This window comes from Ursus arctos, unplaced genomic scaffold, assembly GCF_023065955.2.
Source record: "Ursus arctos isolate Adak ecotype North America unplaced genomic scaffold, UrsArc2.0 scaffold_26, whole genome shotgun sequence".
Taxonomy (NCBI): domain Eukaryota; kingdom Metazoa; phylum Chordata; class Mammalia; order Carnivora; family Ursidae; genus Ursus; species Ursus arctos.
In genome coordinates, this window is record NW_026622941.1 from 39,980,538 (window position 1) to 40,002,152 (window position 21,615).

Sequence of the window (21,615 nt, forward strand, 5' to 3'; positions counted from 1 at the left end):
GGGCGGCCGAGCTGGGCGCCCTCCCCCGGTGCTGAGCCCCCGCGCCCCGGAGGGATGGGGCGGGCGGCTACGGCCACCTAAGATGCCGGCCATGCGGGGACTCCTGGCGCCGCAGAACACCTTCCTGGACACCATCGCCACGCGCTTCGACGGCACGCGTGAGTCTGACCTTCGCCCCGTTGGCTCCCAGAGAAGCAGTTTCTTGCCAGGGTTCCCGCAGGTCCCGCACCCCGACATCTCGGCCTGGCGCCCTCTGTTCTCACCCTCCCTCCCCAACGCCCCGCTTTTGGCCGGGACCACCATCTCCTTTCAGACGCCGTTTCTCAAAGATTCGGGGTCCACTCTGCCCCAGGTTAGGCAAAACGGCCGGAAGTCTCCGGGTTTGGGGCCCAGGATGCCATTTGTTGGCGAGGGCGCGAACCCCGACCTAGTCGGTCTAACTCAGCCCATCCCTGTGTCTGGCGCTATCCTACAGACTACCATGGAAGTGGCGGGGTGGGGGTTGAGGCAGAGGAGCGGTGTTCAGGGACACCCAGAGGGTTTAAAAGACGGATTTAGAAAAGAGGTTTGCAAAAAGGAGAGAGAGTAGGCGGGATTAGGAGCGCACTGTTAGTCCAAGCTCACCTCACCGCCTAAACTCACCAGCCTAAACCCACAGAGCCCCTCTAGACCCAAAAACCTAGATTTGGGGACTCCCCCCAAGACTGGGGAAGTTTGGAGTAGGTGACCAGGGCTTCTGGATCCTGGGTTCCCAGGGCTCTGAACACAGGGAAAGTGGTGCAAACCCCCTCCCTCCTTCTCCTCCCTCATACTCATCCCAGTGGGGCTTCCCAGCTCTCTGCCTATGGTCCTCATGGTCTTGCAGTTCCTGATAGGGGGTGGGAGCTCATCACTGAGCACCCCCTCCACACACACACACACACACTGGCTTCTCCATCTGCTTTGCCCTGCGCTTGGCTTCTGCAGCCTGCTGATTCAGTGCCCCCCACTCCCCAATACATTCCTGGCTCCAGGCTGTGCAGTTCAGCTTCCATTCTTACACCCCCATTCTCCATCACATTCACTAATTCCTGACCAGGTCCGGCAGCTGGGGTTTGCACAGGGAGTGCGGAATGGGTGGTGGCCTGGACCGCCTCCCATCCAGGTGGGTCCCAGTGAGAGGAGCCAGACAGCCACCCTGGGTACCTAGCTGGTGAGTGAAGCTGGCAGAGGTAGGAGTAGGGCTGAGGCGGCCTCGAGCCGGTCGTGCAGTCCTCCCCTAGGCATCGGCCATTCTACCCCTTACCCCAAGCTGCTCAGGACACAGTCCAGAGGACACAGTTCCCACACAGGGCTGCGTTCGCCAGCCTCCGGGTTCACGTGTGGATTCCTGAGTGCACACATACACACACTGGTAGGAGTGGGCTCTCTACATAGGTGACACACTGATTCCTGTTTGTAATCAGTGCCTGTCCTAACCCCCGGTTTGCGCGCGCTTGCGCACACACACACACACGCACGCACTGGGTTCTTGGGTTTTGTGACACCCGCCCTTTGGCTGCAGGCGTGTAGGAAAGGAGGGGTGGCAGACCCTGGGCCCCTTCACCCCATGCCTCCTCTGAGAGGTGCTCTCTTGCAGACAGTAACTTCGTGCTGGGCAACGCCCAGGTGGCGGGGCTCTTCCCCGTGGTCTACTGCTCTGATGGCTTCTGCGACCTCACGGGTTTCTCCCGGGCCGAGGTCATGCAGCGGGGCTGCGCCTGCTCCTTCCTCTATGGGCCAGACACCAGTGAGCTTGTCCGCCAACAGATCCGCAAGGCCCTGGATGAGCACAAGGAGTTCAAGGCTGAGCTGATCCTGTACCGGAAGAGCGGTGAGGGGCCACCTGGCCAGCCCACCTCACTTTTGAGGTCTCCCCCAGCCTGGCATCCACGCCATCTACTGTCCCTGTGTTCCATCCCCATCATCTCCATCTCCCCATCTCACCCCATCTTCCCACTTACCCATTGCCTTCTCCACCGCGTCCACTGCCCCTGGCTTCTCTCCTCCATCCTCACCTCAGCCTCTACTCAATTTCCGATCTTGGGTTTCTCACCTGAACAGAAAAATGTCCCCGTCTCAGCAGGACAGATCTATGGACACACATGTCTGATGGTCATCTCTGCTCTCCTTCGCCTTCCCCGACCCTGTTCCATCAAACCCTGTCCTAAATGGAGCCAGGCTGCCCCTCCCCTCCCAGGAAAGCCCTGATCCTGCCTGTGTCTTGGCCAGGGCTGGCAGTGGGACCTCTGTCACCTCGGGCAAGGTGGCGAATAGGAGCTGGGCTGAGTCTGTCTTTGTGCCCAGGGCTCCCATTCTGGTGTCTCCTGGATGTGATACCCATAAAGAATGAGAAAGGGGAGGTGGCCCTCTTCCTGGTCTCTCACAAGGATATCAGTGACACCAAGAACCGAGGGGGCCCCGACAACTGGAAGGAGACAGGTGGGTGCCTGCGGGGCTGTTGATTTAGCTGCTGTGGTGTTGGGTACCTCCGGCCTGGGGGGGGGGCTTGGCACCCAGCTTGGGGTTGTGGGTCCCCCTACCGTCTTGCATTCATTAACTCCCGCTTTGCTGGGTGAGAGGCCGGGGCTGCTCTCATTTCCACATGCCCAGGAAAGCTTGTTTCCAAATAGACCAGTTGAGACAAAGTTAGAGTTTTAAAGTCCATTTTACTAAGAAACTGAAAGCAGCAAACTCCACTAGTGCCGGTGAGGTACCATTTTCTGACCAAGTAGTGGGGCTGAGCGCAGACCCACGTGGTACCTGTCCCTGCACAGACCTGACTGGGAGCCCTGACCAAAGCCCGCTTTGGGTCCCTGGGGTCTTTCCCCTCTTGTATCCTCCAAGGGCTGGCAGAGGCCTTTGACCAGCTCAGAAAGCTGTCATCAGAAGCTGGCTGCCACTGGGGATGCCAGGGGTACTCTCCACTCCTCATCCCCAGCCCTGGGAACCACCTCCTTACTCTTCTCTCAGGCCTTTCCCTATGGAAATCCTCTCCTGCCTTTGCCTTGATCCAGGCCTCCTCCTGCTGGAAGCAGGCATGGGGGGGGGTGTCTATAAGCACCCACAGGACTGCCCATGCTGGGGCTGGCGAGTGCCCCCTGGAAATGAGGATGCTCGAGCCCTCAACTCTAAGCAGACTAACTGGTCCGTGAGTTAGACCAGCTCATGGGCCAGCAACTGGTGTCCTACACCCAAAAGCCTGGCTGGGGTGTGCGGGCACTCCCCCCATCATCCTCATGGGCCCCTCCTTTGCAGGTGGTGGCCGGCGCCGGTATGGTCGGGCAGGCGCCAAAGGCTTCAATGCCAACCGGCGGCGGAGCCGGGCTGTGCTCTACCACCTGTCGGGGCACCTGCAGAAACAGCCCAAGGGCAAGCACAAGCTCAATAAGGTGGATTGCGCACAAGGGTGTGTGTTTGGGGGCAGGGGAGGGGCAAGCTGAGGAGATGGGGCGGGGAACTAAGCCCACCAGAGAGAGGATGCCCAGGGGACAGCCCAGGCGCCACCAGTACTTTGGGGGTTGTGACTGAGGGAGGGAAGGAATGTCAGATGCCTGATCCATCAAAGATACAGTCTTGGCCCTGGTGTCAGGTGGGCCTTGGATCAATGTTGGCTCCTCCCTCAAGCAGTGGAGTGACCTCAGCTAAGTCAGTGGCCTCCCCGATCCTCAGTCTTCTGATCTATAACGTGGGGACTGGAATGCCTACGTCAGAGGTAGCTTTGAGTATGTGGGGAGAGAAAGGAGGTGCATGCCTGTCCCAGACCCTATCCAAACTCAGCCTCTGCCAATTTCCTGTCCTCCCGGCCGGACCTGCCCTGCCCTGCCTCACTCAGGGGGTATTTGGGGAGAAGCCAAACTTGCCCGAGTACAAAGTAGCCGCCATCCGAAAGTCTCCTTTCATCCTGCTGCACTGTGGGGCACTGAGGGCCACTTGGGACGGCTTCATCCTGCTCGCCACCCTCTACGTGGCTGTCACCGTGCCCTACAGTGTGTGTGTGAGCACAGCCCGGGAGCCCAGCGCTGCCCGCAGTGCCCCCAGCGTCTGTGATCTGGCCGTGGAGGTCCTCTTCATTCTTGGTACGTGCGCCCTGTGCCTCCCACCCCACCCTGTGCCGGGCACCCCTCGGGTTCTGATGGGGAGAGTCTACATGGTTTCTGTGCCTGCCGACAAGTGTCCCCTGTGTCCTCCCCCTGTTTGTGACCTGTGGGCTTTGAAATCAAACCTAGGTTCCAAACATGTCTCTACTGCTAATGGGTTATAGGACCCTGAGCTGGTCATCGCCTCTCCAAGCCTCAGTTTCTCCCTCCATCAAATAGTCACAACAATGTCCACCCTTTAGAGTTCTGTGAGAAGTAAGATGGTCCGGGGCCCAGGACAGTGTCCGATACCGAGCAGGCGCCCGGTAAGGTGTGGCTCCTCCCCCATCCCATGCTGAGTCCCACCCGGACTTCCTGCAGACATCGTGCTGAATTTCCGCACCACGTTCGTGTCCAAGTCGGGCCAGGTGGTGTTTGCCCCAAAGTCCATTTGCCTCCACTACGTCACCACCTGGTTCCTGCTGGACGTCATCGCGGCGCTGCCCTTTGACCTGCTACATGCCTTCAAGGTCAACGTGGTCAGTGCGGCAGGGCTGGGCGGGCCGCGGGGCGGGCTGCGTGGGGCCGGCCCTGGGGTGACCTCCCCGTGTCCCCCCACCTCAGTACTTTGGGGCGCACCTGCTGAAGACGGTGCGGCTGCTGCGGCTGCTGCGGCTGCTGCCGAGGCTGGACCGCTACTCACAATACAGCGCCGTGGTGCTCACGCTGCTCATGGCCGTGTTCGCCCTGCTCGCGCACTGGGTGGCCTGCGTCTGGTTCTACATCGGCCAGCGCGAGATCGAGAGCAGCGCCTCGGAGCTGCCGGAGATCGGTACTGGAGGCTTCGGGGCGCGGGGGCGCGCGCGTGTGCGTGTGTGCCAGAGGAGCGTGTCTACTCGAGTGTGTGTCTGGCAGGGAGACGTGAGTCCAAGCGTGTGTGTGTGCTCTCATACGAGGAGCCAGGGCCATGTGTGCAAGTCCGCCTCTACTTGTGTTTCCGGGGCTTTCGGGCAAGCGGGGATGTGTTTGTGCACGCCCGCTGTGAGTGTGACGGAGCCGCCAGCTTGAGGCAGTCCTGTTCTTGGGCAGTTGGGCCTAGTGGGTGGTGAAGGCCTGGTGGGATGCCCGGAGGAGTCCTGTTCACGCCTCGTGGCCTCCTTGTGGCCTTAGCTTTCGTCGCATTCTGCAGGCCCCCAGCCAGCTGAGAACCGCACCCCTCTCAGCAGAAAGCCGCTGCCCTCCTGGGTTCCTGGGATGCCTGGTGCTGTCCCATCACCCGCTCGGAATCTCCCCCCCCCCTCACCTTGCCTGCTGAGGCCCTTCCCCGCTCTTGGTACCTCTAGGCCCGGCTCTCTCAGCTGCTTCTCTGCCCTCCCCCAGGCCTAAAATGCAGCCTTTCTCTGCGCCCCGCTGGTGTCTTCACTCTCCTTCACTTCACCTCCACTTCCACTCCTCCCTCCGTTCGCCTCCCACTCACATCTTAACTCCTGCCAGGAAGGCTCCCACCCCCATCTCTCCACCCAGAATGGCAACTGGCAGGTCACAGGGACCTTCTGGGGCCAAACCGTCATCTCCTTGAAGTCCTATGGCATCCAACCCTGCTACCCACACTCCTTTGAGATGCTCTACTTCTCTGCCCTGAGCAACACGGCCCTCACCAGCCTCCTCTGCCTCGGCCCGTCTCTTCCCCTCACCTTGTGCCCTGTGACCCCACTGGAGCCCCTACACCGTCTCAGCTTCCCTCCGACCCCTAACTCCAAACCATTCCGTTCCAGCCTGTTCTAATTCTTCATACCCCGAGGCTCTGAAACCGAACACACCTTCTTCCTCCCATGCCCTCCAGCCTTCTGGTGGCTTCCCAGGAACTGGCCTGTAGTGCCTGTTCCAGTCAGTGGGCAACAGGCCAGCTGCTCAACTGGCCTTGCATGACCATCTGCTCCTTGCTGGGGTCATCAGGAGCGCAGGTGGGCCCTAGAAACGTGCTCTGATCAGTTCCCAGGGACGAGGAGGCTCCCGTGAATCCTCTCTCCCTCGCCAAGCCCATGGAGGCTGGTGTGGGGCCCAGAGGCCCACTTGGATATTCCCCAAAGCTCTAGTTGCCGAGCAGGGAACCCGGATGCTCTAGGCAGTGTCAGCTCCTTGGCACCTGCCCTTCCCAGAGGGAGGCTGTGCAGGAGGTGGCTCTGGGGTCGGATGGCCGCCCAGCAAACACAGGCAGTGCGCTGGAGGATAGATAACGGTAATGCAGGACCCTGATCCCCAAGTGGGCTGAGACACCAAATCCCCGGGTCAGGTCGCTCCCAAACGGGAGCCAGATGCTCCGAGCCATGTGGCTCCTTTGCTCCGATCCCCTTACAGGAGCTGCTCAGCTGACATGAAGAATATCTTTGGTTCCCGGAGGGGCTCTGAGTCCCACCATGGAGCACATGGGCAAGTGGGAGGCAGGCTGTTCTGCAGACATGTTCATTCTTACACCCTTGAACCCTAAGCTTTCGAGGGATTTAATTCTATTTTGGGCTAATACTAGCTCACATTAGGGGAGTTTCCAAGTCCTTCGCATCATCACCTCCTCCTTTCTCCAGAGAAACTACTCCCCAGCTGGGTCAGAGCCACACCCAGACCTCCCAGAGGGCAGCCTAGGAAGGGATGTCTGGAGGGGGAGTGGCATCCCCTCCTGGCCCAGCTCTGCAGGGAGGCGCCTTCCCTGGGCTTCCCTGCCTTAGTTGTGCTGCTTCTCTGGCCATGGTGTGGACACAGAGTCCCTTCCCGCGATTCCCATTAGCCCAGGGGAGATGGGCTGGATTTTCAAAAGATGGTGCTAAATACTGAGGGAGACCACTCAGGGCATTTCTCAGTATGAAAGCCCCCAGCCCCCAGCACAGCCTCCCCACACCACCAGCTCCAGGAGCTGCCGGTGCCCCACAGCCAAAACAGAGAAGAGAGCTCCCCTGCTACCTTCCCCTCATCCTCCTGCTTCTCACCCCTTGCCCCCCACCCTCCTTACCTGGCAACTGGCTTCAGGTCAGGGGCCCAACTGAATAGTGGCTGAAGAGTTTTGCACACTCCCGTGCATCCTCGCAGCACACCCCAAGTTACAGGAGGGCGAGTCCTCACCTTGGCTTAGGCCTTAACATATCTTCCCAAATTCCTTAGCCGAGAATTTGACGCCCCCAGTGTGAACCCCACATTCTAGCTAAGCGGAGCTATTTGCCTGCACTTGTCTCCATCTCTAGGGTTGGCCCGCGATGGCCTTTCTCTAGATCAGGAACAACCTTCTCTCAGTTTCTTTGAATCAAAACTCTACCTATCCTCTGAGACCAGGCACCAATTGTCCCCTCTTTCGGGAAGCCCTCTAGCCCTAACCCATAGCGTGTGGGTTTGAGCCCCATCCTGTGGCACTGAGGCCCGCCTTTGTGAGATTGCTGAAGGCAGCTCCCGGGCTGAGGAGGGGCCTGGAGATCTTGGGCAGCGGTGTGTGTAAGGTGGTAGGGAGAGTGCGGAGCAGGGAGGCTGGGTGTGTCCAGGTGGGAGGGGCAGAATGCGTGCAGAGAGTGCGAGTGTGGAGAGCCTGAGGGCCTGCGCCCCCCTCTGCACTTGCCCTCGGTGTCTCCACTCTAGATCTGCCCTCTCCCCTGACCCCCAGCTCTGCTAGGACCCCTGGGACCTCTGTGGAACCCAGGAACCCCCATCCAACACCCGAGAATTCCCACAACCTTCCAGCTGGGCTCCGAGGGACTCTGAGCTCCTGAGAGACCCCAGTACACAGCCCCACTTCCTGCCAAGGCCAGGCCAGAGAACGCGGCATTGACGCTGGCCCATGTCTGCGTGTGTGCTCACTCGGCGTGTGCAGTGCTGCCTGTCTGCCTGGGGCCTTTGAGTGTGCTCACCTGTGCGCTCGTGCTCACCGCTCCGACCTGCGTGCCCGAGTGCGAGCGCCTGTGTACCCTTGTCTCTCTCCCAAGTGCGCAAGGGCTTTTTCTGTGTCAGTGGCTGTGGCTGTGCACCTGTGAATGTGCTCACACGTGTGTGTCCTCGTTCTCTCGACTGTGCGGAGCCCGTCTGGGGCCTTGATGGTGCGTTTGCACGCCACGTCAGCGTGCCTGAGAACGCGTCCATGGGGTTGGGTGGCTTGTGTGGTTGTGGGGACAGGTGAGGGTGAAGCGGCTTTCAGAGCAGGCAAGCTGAGAGAAAGAGCGAGAGCAGTCTGGGTGGACGGGGTAGAGGAGGTGGCCTCCAGCTGGGCCTGTTTCCTGGGAGTCGGGGGCCTCAGGGAAGAGGCTGTGGTGCTCCTTGCTCCTTTCATGGCACAACGGACCCGGCTGGGGAGATGACAGCCTCATCCTCACGTGCTTGTCTTGCTGAGGGTGGAGGGGGTGGACACGGTTGCGCGGGACTGGCAGAGGGGGCAAGAGGCAGGAAGCCATGGGGTGGGTCTGCATCCACGTGTCCCCCGCGGAGGGGGAGGGGCGGGGAGGAGCGGGCGCACCTGGGCCTGCAGTGCAGGGGCGCGGCCCGCCGGCTGAGGCCCGCCCCGTCCCCTCCCCCAGGCTGGCTGCAGGAGCTGGCCCGCCGACTGGAGACCCCCTACTACCTGGTGGGCCAGAGCCCAGCTGCAGGCAACAGCTCCGGCCAGAACGACAGCTGTAGCAGCGTCAGCGGGGAGGCCAACAGGACCGGCCTGGAGCTCCTGGGCGGCCCCTCGCTGCGCAGCGCCTACATCACCTCCCTCTACTTCGCGCTCAGCAGCCTCACCAGCGTGGGCTTCGGCAACGTGTCCGCCAACACGGACACGGAGAAGATCTTCTCCATCTGCACCATGCTCATTGGCGGTGAGGCCCGCGACTCTCCCGGCCTCCGGGGCCCACTCTCAGACCTCTGGCCCCCGGGGGTCCCCACGCCCCCCTCCCCAGGGTCCCCAGGTCCTTCCTGGGGTCCTTCCGCTTTGGGGGCCCCGAGGAACGCAGAACCAGGGCCAGGGGAGCCCCTTGGCCGTAGGGCTCCGAGCCGCACAGTGGCCAGTGCCTGGCCCAGGGGCCTGTGGGGGCGGGGGGAGAGGACAGATGTGCCCAGCGCGGCGTCAGGCCGGACCTGGAGGTGACCCCCTCTCGCCACCCTCCCCAGCCCTGATGCACGCGGTGGTGTTTGGGAACGTGACGGCCATCATCCAGCGCATGTACGCCCGCCGCTTTCTGTACCACAGCCGCACGCGTGACCTGCGCGACTACATCCGCATCCACCGCATCCCCAAGCCCCTCAAGCAGCGCATGCTCGAGTACTTCCAGGCGACCTGGGCCGTGAACAACGGTATCGACACCACCGAGGTGCGCAGGCCTCCTGGGCTGGCCCTTCCAGCCTTCGCTCCTTCGAGGAGTATGTGCTTGGCCTCAAGTCCCCAGGAGTGGGCTGGGGTGCAAGGATCGCGGAATTTCGGCTTCCGCGCTCCCCGGGGGGGACAGTAGTACGTACGGGGCGAAGGGCGGGCAAGAAGGCTTGGAGGCCTTTCTCCGCCCTCGCTAGGCCTGGAGGCTCTGCTCCCTGACGTCAGTTGTGGGCCGGGAGGAGGAAAGCTGAGCGGCTCTGGGCGGCCTGAAGTGATTGGGAGGGAGGCAGAGGCGGCGCCCCTCCCTGACCGTACCCCGTGTGGAGCCTCCCCTTGCTGCCGGGGGAGGGAAAGGAGCTGGCTGGGGGCTGCCTTCCGTTCCGCCACCACGGACCTCCCCACGCCCCCCCCCCCCAACCGCAGCTGCTGCAGAGCCTCCCGGACGAGCTCCGCGCGGACATCGCCATGCACCTGCACAAGGAGGTTCTGCAGCTGCCCCTATTTGAGGCCGCGAGCCGTGGCTGCCTGCGGGCACTGTCCCTGGCCCTGCGGCCCGCCTTCTGCACGCCTGGCGAGTACCTCATCCACCAAGGGGACGCTCTCCAGGCCCTCTACTTCGTCTGCTCCGGCTCCATGGAGGTGCTCAAAGGCGGCACTGTACTGGCCATCCTAGGTGTGTGTGGGGGGAGAGGACGCAGGGCCTTGCGGGAGGCGGGTGGAACCGGGGGCCCCCTCAGCAGAAACACCGAGAGAGGACACAGGCAAGGCGGCCCCGGGAGAAACAGCCAGGACGGAGTAGGAGTAGCCATGGAGCCCCGGGCAGAGCTCACAGCGGACCCAGTGACCAGCAGGTGGCAACACAAGGAGGGGGAAACTATCCTGCAGGTGAGCAAGGCTCCCTGAGTGATGCAGGACCACCAGCCGGGGGGGTGGGAGGGGGTGGGAGGATCGGCATTTCCAGGCGAGGAGGAAAATCGGACACCGAGGATGGCAGCGCTGGAGAGCGTGCTCGGGCGGGGCTGCGAGGGGGCAGTGAGGGCTGGCCTGGCAGGGCCCGTCCACCGGCGCTGGAGAGAGGGCTGCTGTGCTTTCCTAGGGCCGGTCACAGAGCAGGCCCAGGGCCCCGAGGGGTGACGGCAGGGCTCAGACTCTGCCTGCACACTTCCCTCCGTGGCAAAAAGAGGTGGAGACGGGCCAAGTCCCTGGACAAGGAAGAAGCGATTGCAGTTGTGGAATGGACGTCATAACAGTGTGGATCCTAAGAGTCTCACAGCTGGGCTGGCCCTGAGGCTCTTCCGCTCACACAGACCTCACAAACCGACGGCAGAGGCACTGGTGTGGTGCCGGTTTTGTGTGGAAGGAGCAGGAGGCTTGGAGGGGTTCATGAGTTGGCAGGAGGGGTTAGAACCTAGTCCACCAACCCTAAACCTCAGGCTTCATTCACTCTGCTCTCAGGCGCTTTGCTCGAGGGAGAGCCGTGTCCCGAAGAAAGGGCACGATTTCAGGGTGGCAGGACGCGCACACGACGAGGCTTTAGGAAGGCGCGTGCAGGCGCTCTGGGAAACAGGGCTGCGCGGCTCCCCAGCGGTGGGAGGCTCTCAGCGGTGATCCCAGCAGGTGGGAACTCTACGATCTGCTTGGGGAATGGGGGCCTGGCCCAGGAGCTGGAAGGGAGGTGAATCCTCGGCCAAGGGCTCGAAGACTCACTGCGCAGAAGGCTGGCCCCTGGAGGGGCTGAGGTTTGTCACTAGCCTGGAGAATTAAGACCGGCAGCCGGTAGCTACTGTGTGTCCTTCGCCCCTCCCTTGAGTGATCTTCCGATGGGAGAAGAAATACCATCAAGGGGTCTTGGAAGTAAGACAGGCCAGAGGCCAGAGGCTGCCACGCCTTTCACTTTGAGTCTTTAGTGAGTTTGGCTTCCGGACCTAGATGCCTCTTACGCCAGGACTTCGAGCAGATGGAATCATGGCCGCTCACGTATGGCTGGCATTCCTTAAGAAATGAGGGGGAACCGGAGAGATTCAGAAGGGCAAACAGATTTTGACAATCGCAGACTGGTCAAGACTGTCGAGCGGATTATTAAACAGATGGTTTTCAGCTCAGAGCCGAGGAAGCAGGGAGGCTGGGAGCTGGCATCGGTCCTGCAAGCACGTCTCTTCACTGATGCCAGGCACCAGGTTGCAGAATAATCATGTTCACCATTAAGACGGAGCCTCAGGAATGGCCCCACCTTCGCCCCAGGCCCTTGCCTCACTGCCTGTGTCCCCAGCACTGGGATTTTGCCACCTTTGAGCCATCCCGTCCCTGCCCATATGCTCCAGATGAACGGTTTCCGCTGCTGACCTGACGGGTCTGGATGCCCGGGTGCATGCCTGGTTCCCCACCAGCCGGCGTTCTGCTTTGCCTTCACCCCCGCCCCCCGCCTGCGTCCTTAGCTGAACGTCCAGCGGCTTCCCGCCTGCTGCTGGCCGCCGAGGCTCACCGTGCCGCGAGCGGGCCAATTCCGGCTCCACCTCCATGTGTGAACGGACGCTACGCAGGCACAGTCAGCTGTGGGGCAGGAGGCAGGAGAGAGGTGGACCGGGGTGTCGGCGCCAGGAAGACCCACGGGGCCGGAGAGCTGAGCTGGAGCGTGCAGCCGAGAGACGGCCTGGAGAGCGAGCGGTCTCTGGTCTGGGACCCGTGGCACGGAGCTCTGTCATCAGTCCTGCACTGTTTCTCGATTCTGTCTCACCTTTTGGATGAAGACAAAAAGTACACACTTCTCCCATTTCCAGATGACACACGCAAGGAGAGAGCTCAGTCATCAGACGAGCACACTGAGATCCGAACAGCTCTCGGAAAGAACCCGAAGGGTGGCCCCAAACCAAGAAAATACGATTTAACAGCGATGCCTTCTACACTTAAGTTTGAGTGAAAGTCCATGAACATTTACAGGAGTCTGCTAAGCTCTGTTCTGCCGGCAGCAGGAGGCGGCCCGCGGCGGGGGCGGCCGATCCATCTTCTTCCTCGAGGGTGAGGAACGGTGTTCCGATCGTGCGAACTCCGACAGGGGCTGAGCTGCCTCGGGAGGGCAGTGAGGGCTCTGCCGCGGCGCCCGCAGCATGCCAGCCCTGCTGGGAGCCGTGTGTGGGGACTCTTGTCCGGAGGACGAGGAAGGAAATGAACTTTGATTGGTCGCCTCCGTGTCAGGCACTTCACCTATACTAACTCGTTTAATCCTCCATGTCCCTGATGGGAGACACCCTAGTTCCTTGATTCTAAGAGGAACGTTTTTCCCTACAACTTTACAGCTCCGAGATCGGGATGCAGACTCTGATGCCATTTTACAATGTTCTCAGCCAGGTGGCAGCCTCAGCTGGGTGGTGGGAAAACCCTCCAATGACACCTTCTGGTAAGATCCAGAAAGCACCCGACTCAGTTCAACACAGAATCTGTCCTGCAAGCACCAGGGCTCAGGGAGAGGAAGTAATGTGGCCGCCGGACGTCACTGCGCCCCGTGGGGCACTAACCTCCGCTTCCTGGACGAGCCCCACCTGAACCACCTGTGAGGCTTGAAAAATACCGGATTGTGGGGTCTCCTGTAGATACGATGATTCCGTAGGTAGAGATGGGGCCTGGGAGAGATGGGTTCGGAGCTACAGGCAGCCTGGGAACAACGAGAATTGGTGACAGCTCAGCTGTCTCAGAGCTAAAATTCCAATGGGTCCAGCTCGGTGGCTTTGATCCCAGACGTGCTTGAGCACCTGGGTCTCCATGCTTTTCACTCCAAGGCGGTCTGAGAAGCCGGAGGCAGGCAGCCGGGCTCGGCTAGGGCCTGGGCGCCTCCGCTGCTCTCTGTGCCGGCTCGCCGGGCCCCACTGAGCTCACAGGGCCAGCTCGCTGCCTCTGCTGGACTCCCCGTCCGGGGCTGAGGGGCGGGGCTCGCTGACCTCTGCTTCCGCTTCCCAGGGAAGGGTGATCTGATTGGCTGCGAGCTGCCCCGGCGGGAGCAGGTGGTCAAGGCCAATGCCGATGTCAAGGGGCTGACCTACTGCGTCCTACAGTGTCTACAGCTGGCTGGGCTGCACGAGAGCCTCGCACTGTACCCCGAGTTTGCCCCACGCTTCAGCCGGGGCCTCCGAGGGGAGCTCAGCTACAACCTGGGTGCCGGTGGAGGCCCTGCAGAGGTGAGGGCACTGGGAATGTGTGCAGACGGAGCCGGGGTGCCAGGGGCCTGCGGAGGTGGGCTGAGGCTGGGCTTTCGGAGGCACTGTGATAGCCTGGTGTTAACAGCCGCACATGCTATGGGGGGGTCTATACTCTCCCGGCTCCTGTCCCTTCACAGCCACACTGTCCTTTAGATCCCAGCCCAGCTGTGCTGCACCAGCCCTCCTGGCTGTCCCTGGCCCGTCCGAGCCAGCCTGGGATGGAGGCCCAGGGCCACACACGAGGGCTGGGACCCCTGGGGAGGGCCAGGCACTAGGCCTCTGGGCCGCCTCTGAGACGAGCCCTGTGACTCCCCCTTGCTTCTTCACCATGAGAGAGAACTGCTCTGAGGGTCTTTGAATTTTCCTGGCTTATATCGCTAATTCCAAACCTGTGTTTAGCACGGTGTTCTCCTGGATAGTTTGGTTAGTCCGAGGGACCCCATAGAGGGGTGGTGTATCCACACTTGGCTAGAATTTTGAGAGGCAGCAAATCCCTTCAGGGCTTGGTGGCTTTGTGGTGGCAGCAGAAAAGCAGCCCCCCCCCCCCCTACACACCTGAGCCTCTTCCCCCTGCGGGTGGGAGACACCGGGCATTGAGCTTAACGAAGACGGCTCCTTCTAGGGAGGGGAGGTCGGGGTGGGGCAGGCGAGTGGGGCACAGGAGGGGCTATCCGTGCCGCTTCCCTGTCCCCCACTGGCCCCAGGTGGACACCAGCTCCCTGAGTGGCGACAACACCCTTATGTCCACGCTGGAGGAGAAGGAGACAGACGGGGAGCAGGGCCCCACAGCCTCCCCCGCCCCCGCTGATGAGCCTTCCAGCCCCTTGCTGTCCCCTGGCTGCACGTCGTCCTCCTCAGCTGCTAAGCTGCTGTCCCCACGCCAGACGGCACCCCGGCCCAGGCTAAGGGGCAGAGGACGGCCGGGCAGGGCAGGGGCTTCGCAGGCTGAGGCTGGCCCCTCTCTCCACCCTCGAAGCTTAGAGGGTCTGCAGCTGCCCTCTGTGCCATGGAACGTACCCCCGGATCTGAGCCCCAGGTAAGCAGGCCCTGGGCCACTGTACTCTGGCAGAGATGGTGGGGATAGGGCTGGGGACTCGGCCGGACACATTCCTCCCCTGGGTGCCCACCATTCCATCCTAACCCATTCCTGCCTCCTCCAGGAGTCCTTCTTGGACTCCACCTTCCTGTGGCACCCACCATTTGGTGCCCGGCCATTCACTGCTTTGAATTCCTGGTGTGTCGGGTCGCCCTAGCAAAACCACAAGCTCCTAGGGAAAGGGACCAAGGGTTACCTGTCCCAGGCCCTGAGCTCCAGGCTCCTGCGGCTTGTGTGTGTGGCCGCCGGGTGCTGCAGTGGTGGCCTGTGGACTGATGTGTCGCCCTGGCACCTGTGTCTGCAGGGTAGTAGATGGCATTGAGGATGGCTGCGGCTCCGACCAGCCCAAGTTCTCCTTCCGCGTGGGGCAGTCTGGCCCGGAGTGCAGCAGCAGCCCCTCCCCTGGGCCAGGTACTGGAGCCCGGGTCCCAGGGGCTTGCGGGCAGGTTGGCAGGGCTGCCTCTTGGCCCTGTGAACCTCTGAGAAGCTGGCAGTGTCTAGCCTTCTTGCCCTCTTACCCTTCTCAGCCTACGCGTTTGGGCAGGGCTGTTCGGTGGTGAAGGCCAGCACCTTGCAGTCAGAAGGCAGCTGGGGACGGGGTTTGGATCCCCGTGGTCAGCTCCCCAGCAGCAGGCTCTTGGTTTCTGCCCCAGCTTCTGGTCTGTAATACGGTGGTTGTGCGGCTTAGATCAGAGGCTGTTGCTAAGACCCTGCGGAGGACAGAGGGCTGGGGGGCTAAGCAGGGTTGTAAGTGGTCCCCAGCCAGGCCACGCAGCCCTGAGAGTGGACCAGGGAAGGAGCTCCCGGGAGTGGTCGGGTGTCTGGAGGACAGGCACAAAGAGCAGCTTCCCGAGGGGGGAGCGCAGGGCAGCGTGCCCAAGGTCCCCGGGTGGTTTGGGCAGAATCCTGCAACTGGGGAAGGCTGGAAGTGGCCACTGCTGGCGTCGGGTCCTGCCAGGCCGGTGCGGTCTGTGCTAACTGGGGCAGAGGCCTGGACCCCGTGCTGTCTCCTCTTCCTGGTGCCGGCTGGTAACCCCGTCCTGCTGTTTGCAGAGAATGGCCTGCTCACTGTCCCCCTCGGGCCTGATGAGGCAAGGAACACGGACACGCTGGACAAGCTGCGGCAGGCGGTGGGTGAGGGGCGAGCCGGAGGCAGGGAGGGCAGGGGGTGGGCGCTGCTGTGGTGTGAGGTCCAGACTCCTCTAACTTCGCGCTCTGTCCTCCTCCCTCGCTCCCCAAAGGTGACAGAGTTGTCAGAGCAGGTGCTGCAGATGCGGGAGGGCCTGCAGTCACTTCGCCAGGCTGTGCAGCAAGTGCTGGCACCCCATGGCGAGGGCCCTTGCCCTCGGGCGTCAGCAGAGGGGCCGTGTCTCGCTGGTGCCTCTGGGCTCCTGCAGCCTCTGTGTGTGGACACCGGGACGTCCTCCTACTGCCTGCAGCCCCCAGCTGGCTCTGTCTTGAGTGGGACCTGGCCCCACCCTCGCCCAGGGCCCCCTCCCCTCGTGGCACCCTGGCCCTGGGGCCCCCCAGCATCTCAGAGCTCCCCTTGGCCTCGGGCCACAGCTTTCTGGACCTCCACCTCTGAGTCAGAGCCCCCGGGCTCAGGAGAACTCTGCCCCGAGCCCAGCACCCCTGGCTCACCACCTCCTGAGGAAGGGGCTAGGACTGGGCCCCCCGAGCCCACGAACCAGGCCGAGGCTGCTAGCACTGGAGAGCCCCCGCCAGGGTCAGGGGGCCTGGCCTTGCCCTGGGAACCCCATAGCCTGGAGATGGTGCTTATTGGCTGTCATGGCTCTGGCACAGTCCAGTGGACCCAGGAAGAAGGCACAGGGGTCTGACCGCCAGCCCCAGAACTCAGTGTTGCCAGACATGCTGCCATCCACTGCCCTGCCCGAACTCGGGGCGGAGGAAGGGTGGCAGCCACCCCCCGGGACTCCGTGCTGCTCACCGGCTCAGGGCAGGGAGCCTGAGAATTAAAGAGGGCCTGGCCCCCGACTCTCAGAGTGGGCCGGAGCCTCAGGGGCAGGCCCCAGGCTGGGAATCTCTGGGCCCCTCCTTGGCCTACTCCTCTGTCTCCCTCTGCAGAATGGGCGACAGAGGCCTGAGGCCAAGGAAGGATTCTGCCATCCCCTGCATGTGCCCCTGCCTCACCAGTCCCATTTTTTATATTAAAAAATAATAATAAAAGGAGCTACTTTGGAACTTGGTGCTTTTTATTTACAAAAGAAAAATAATAAAGGAAAAGTCTGAAGCTAATCAGCTGGAGACAAAGGGGCAGAGGTGGGAATCTGAGGGAACGAGGAGGGTGGCCTGCAGAGAGAGGAGAAGGGGAGGGGCTCTGGCTCTAAGGAAGCCGGAGGGTTCCAGCCTCTAGGGGCTTCCCGAGGACCAGCCCTGCCTTCCCACAGAGGCTCAGATCAATGGGCCAGCAGCTGGGTCTCCTCCTGCCCACTGTGGTTTTTCCAGGAGCCTGAGTTCCCAGCTCCAAGGGGCTGGAATGGCAGGGGAAACTGAGGCCAGAGAGAGCACATGGGTCCTGCCACCACTCCTCACTGTGGCGTGATCTTGGCAGCCTCGGCCCGAATGAGGGCAATGAGGTCCTGGTTGATGAGGAAGACGAATCTCAGGCTGGCAATCTGCGGGCGGGAGAGAAGAGTGGCTTGGGCACAGAGGTGGGACTGGGGGCCAGGCCCACATCCTGGCTCCCCACGGCCCTGGTCTCACCCTGACCTCCCCGCCTCCCTCATAGCTCACCTCCACCACGGAGTTGTTGCTGAGGCGCCATTTGGAGCCACACAGCACAGGCCGCCCGTCAATGTAGATGGGCCGCCGACCCTCATTGGCGATGAAGAAATCACCGTTATTTTTCAGCTTGATGACACCTGTGGGGGTGGAGAGGCGAAGGCGGATGAGGAGGCAGGGAAGGCCAGAAGAGGGCCTCAAGTTCCCACCCACTCTGCTTCCCAGGGACAGGCTAGAAGGCGCCCATGACTCCCAAGTTAGGGATCCTGAAATGCCAGCTGCTCGGCCCCAGCTGCTCTGCGAGGGTTCCCATGGAGACCGAGCCACAGGGCTGGAGGGCAGCGAGAGGCTGGAGGGACCCTCGCACTGCTTCCTGCTGGTACCTTGCTTCCGGGAGATCTTCCAGGCCGGACCCTCCAGAGACAGGTCCACATCGATCTGGTTATCCTTGGTGGCTCTGCCCAGGGTGATCTGGGGAAATGGGGCGGGTGAGGGCTGGGACCTGAGCAATGGGTCTACACAGGCCAGGGAAAGATGAGACATCAGGGACCGGGCACAGAAAGGTCAGCGAGGGCAAGACCGGAAGAGGAGGGTGGCCTGCGGACGCAGACGGGCCCGCCTTACCTCTCGGGAGCGCATCAGGTACCGCACCATGCGGCCCCGCAGCACGGCCAGCGTCTGGTTGTCGAAGTCGGGAGAGCTCATGCCTGGGGGAGGAGCGGCCGCCTCAGGCAGAGCCCAGCCCTCAGGGCCGCGGGCCGAAGGCAGGGAGCCGGGGGCTCAGGGCGGGCCAAGGGAGCGGGAGCGCGGCCCTCATGGCCCCTCCTCACCTGTGATGCTGTCCACCAGCACCTGCCACTTATGCAGCTCCTGCTCCAGCTGCCGGATCTCTCGTTTCTGGCGCCGGTCGGCCACGGTCAGCTCTGGGGCGAGGTGGGGCGGTAAGGAGGGACACTCTGCGGTCACCAGCACTTTGTCCTGGTCCTCTGTGCCGGCACGAGCTTCTACCCCTAACCGTCCCCCCCAGGGTACACTCACCATGTTCTAGGACCTCATCGCGCATGTCCCTGTGGGGGAGAAGGACGAATCAGGATCCACTTCCAGCTCACCTGCCGTTACCAACAGGGGCTACTTGGCTCATTCGGGGGCGCCTCAGTCCCTCAGCGGAGGAACCCAGGCTGCTGCTCCTCTGGCCTCGGACTGGCCTCCTTCTCCGGGTGGTGAGGGGGGCTCAGCAAGGAGACCAGGGGACAGGCAGATCGTGAAGCTGAGCGTGTGCTGGGCTCAGTTCTCTGCAGCAGGAGGGAGGGCCCCGCGGCCCGGGGTGCTCTGTTCCCGGGAGACACTCCACTCTGTACCCTGCCTGGGGCCCCAGCCACTCACTTGAGCTTACTGTCATCAATCAGGTCCTCTGCGTCGGAAAAGTTGAGCACTTGGTCCCCCTTGGGCAGCGGCTGCACTGAACAAAGGACGGAGAGACGGTCAGCGCCACTGCTTCGCCCTACCCCACGCTGCGGCCGCGACTGAGCTAAGGGGACCAATGGCAGACTGGGCCTGCAGGGACAGCTCTGCGCCGAGGTCGACAGGTAACAGAGCACAAGCCAGTTCAGGCTGCGAGCTAATTTGACACGAAGTGCTCCTGACATTAGCTAAGGGCAGAGACGATTCTAGAAAGAAAAGGGAATTAAAGCTGACTTCTTGCGTTTGTCAGAGCGCACAGGCTCTCCCGTCGCCGTGCACAAAGGAGGGCGGGCACTGCTGTTAGCCCCCCGCACTCGTGCCGAGACGCCCACAGGAAGGAGGGCTCGCTACGGGACTCAGGTTTAGGGCAGACCCAGGATTCAAGCTCTGCTTTCCTGATGCCAAATCCAAACTGCTCCTCTATCACATCGTACGCTGCCCAACATTTTCTGCCACACTCGGCGACAGGCAGAGGCACATGCCCCTCACGGATGTGCCGGCAGAGGCCGCCACGCCTCCTGTCAGCGGCTTTCAAACTGCGGGTCATGACGTCTTAAGGGTCACAAAATGAGTTGTCATTTTTTCCAAAAATATGAAGTGGAACAGAATATTACAGTCCATCAGATACGTGGAGGACGGTTTCATGAAAGTTTTTCAGGTTTTTTTTCTGATCAAACTATAAAGGGACTGGGGCCCCCTAACTCGCAGAACTTCTGCCAGCTGCTCCCAGGACTGCGGTGTGGTTCGGTGGCAGCGCGCAGTGGCCAGTGCCCAGGTTCCCCACCGGCTGAGGAGTCTGTCAGCCCCGGGGGTGTCGTCACTGCCTGCCAGGGAAGTGAGGGGGCTGCACAGGAGCCACAAATGCTCCATCCCCCCAACTCCCTGAGATCAGACCGTGTGGGAGACACAGGACTGGGTCCCCCCCGCCCCAGCTCCTCCCCGCCACAGCTGCCTAAAATCCCACTAACCTAATACTCAACAGACCTGAGAGCTAAGCAGCGCGTATGCCCTGTTCTTCGGGCCTCCCAGCACCAGCCAGCCAAGGAGAAGTCCAATACCCACTGACAAGACTCGTGAGGAGAAAAATTCAATCTCTAAGTTACACGAAATAACTTTCAAAGCAGCTAGCTCTAACAGCAAAAGTAGACTTGACCAGCGCCCACCCTCTCTGTAGAAAGTGACACCTGAGCCTGAGGCAGAGGCACAGAGATGGAAGTTGCAGGAATAAAGAGAGCTCCCCACTAAAATCAGAGATCCTCAGGAAGAAAAGACGGGGCCCTCCCTGACAAGATTTCCTAAAATCCTCTTGCAGGAGTATCTTTTCATAACCAGGAGCAGGAGGACCCAGGGAGTAGGGGGAGGGCATAGGCACAGCCTCATTTCCAGAACAGCGTGAACAACTCGAGACGCTGACGGGCAACACCGTCCAGAAGCGAGAGTAGAGTGTCTGTACTAGGACATACGACAAAGGCTGACCCTAAGTCCCAAAGAGAACGGAGGAATTACAAAACGCAGTTTAGTCAGCTGACCTTCCCAGTACCTGTCGTCGGGAGTGAGAGCCTGCTGGTGAGGGAGGGGAAGCAGAGGGCCTTCGGGCCCCTGGACAGGAGGAAGGCAGAGGGTTTGGGTGTGAAGGCCCAGTGGGGATTTCCGAATGGCTCCAAAGCAGGGAGAAGGAACGAGAAGGAATGTGGAGAGAGGGAAGCGGCAAAAAGACTTAGAAATAGGTACCATGTCTAGGACAGTAGGATCTCTAGGGAGGGAAACGGGGAAGGATAAGCAGTGAAGGGAACTTTCACATTTTACTCATGTTTCGACGTCATTTGTGGAGAATGTGTTATTTACGTAATGGGAAAAGATGTCAAAAACGACAACAAAACCAGAAGTGGGACACAACTCTGCCATTTGGACGTTTTGCTCGGGATTCCAGGCAAGGCCACCCTTACCATGCCGCTGAGTATTATTCTAGCCGCTTTCCTTCCTTCTGGAAGGCAGTGGTTTTACTGCAAAGAGAGGTGCAAGACGCTGGGGGCCGCTGAGGGATCCGTTACCGGGCACCTGAGGGCGGCCGTGCCCAGACCGCCTCACTCACACGCAGCACACCGACCCTGCCAGCTCCCGGAGCCAGTTACCTGTCTGGTCCTCCAGAAGGTAATACTGCTTCATGAGCTGCCAGTGGGCCTGCAAAGCCTTGGCAGTACGGGCCAGGTAGAAGGCATCAGGGTGTCTGTGCAGCAGGTCCTGGAACGTCTCCAAGGTGGGCTGGCTGGTCTGGAGGGCGAGGAGCCTGGTCTCAGCATCTGGGTTTTCTCATTCTCGTCTCTGCCTTCCCATCCCCACCCCCTGTCCCCACTAGGAGCTGGAAGAAGAGTGAACCAGTCTTGGCTCTTCCTGAGGACCCCATCCACAGTGGCCCGTGCAGATGTACGAGCACCCGCAGGGCATGTTTCCAGGCAATAGGGCCTCCCCACATCAGCAGTCTTCCCCGTGGTCAGGCCCCTTCCCTGCCCCACGGCCTTACCGATCCCACTTTGCTCAGCAGCTGTTCCTCAGCCTTGCTAAACAAGGCCTTGCTCTGGATGGCAGCAATGGCTTCTGGGTGCAGCTGTCTCATGGCTTGGCAGGCCAGCCTGGGGGGCGCGGTGAGAAAGAGGGCAGGGTTGAAGCGAGGGTGTCTAGCAATCTGGGATTCCTGCAGGTCTTTGAGAT

General features: G+C 61.4%; 2 protein-coding genes across 9 annotated transcripts in view; one reads left to right on the top strand and one right to left on the bottom strand.

The window, feature by feature from the left end:
* KCNH3 (potassium voltage-gated channel subfamily H member 3) lies at positions 1 to 16,905 on the top strand. Its single transcript, XM_026501944.4, has 15 exons — positions 1 to 158; positions 1,619 to 1,852; positions 2,326 to 2,460; positions 3,277 to 3,410; positions 3,854 to 4,097; positions 4,479 to 4,636; positions 4,722 to 4,929; positions 8,645 to 8,926; positions 9,219 to 9,418; positions 9,841 to 10,090; positions 13,369 to 13,586; positions 14,312 to 14,643; positions 15,008 to 15,114; positions 15,757 to 15,833; positions 15,945 to 16,905. Exons 1-15 carry the CDS (start codon positions 83 to 85, stop codon positions 16,539 to 16,541), a joined length of 3,252 nt encoding a protein of 1,083 aa, XP_026357729.3. The 5' UTR covers positions 1 to 82; the 3' UTR covers positions 16,542 to 16,905.
* The window catches only part of MCRS1 (microspherule protein 1), a 9,184-nt gene continuing 4,467 nt past the window's right edge, over positions 16,899 to 21,615 (bottom strand). For all 8 annotated transcript variants that reach the window (XM_026501950.4, XM_057318881.1, XM_026501949.3 and 5 more), the window contains 9 exons: positions 21,428 to 21,536; positions 21,039 to 21,177; positions 18,829 to 18,904; positions 18,484 to 18,512; positions 18,276 to 18,368; positions 18,070 to 18,152; positions 17,829 to 17,916; positions 17,458 to 17,585; positions 16,899 to 17,339 (listed from right to left, as the gene is read on the bottom strand). In XM_026501950.4, coding sequence (XP_026357735.1) covers positions 17,253 to 17,339; positions 17,458 to 17,585; positions 17,829 to 17,916; positions 18,070 to 18,152; positions 18,276 to 18,368; positions 18,484 to 18,512; positions 18,829 to 18,904; positions 21,039 to 21,177; positions 21,428 to 21,536 — 832 coding nt within the window. In that variant the 3' untranslated portion in view covers positions 16,899 to 17,252. The remainder of the gene's footprint in view (positions 17,340 to 17,457; positions 17,586 to 17,828; positions 17,917 to 18,069; positions 18,153 to 18,275; positions 18,369 to 18,483; positions 18,513 to 18,828; positions 18,905 to 21,038; positions 21,178 to 21,427; positions 21,537 to 21,615) is intronic.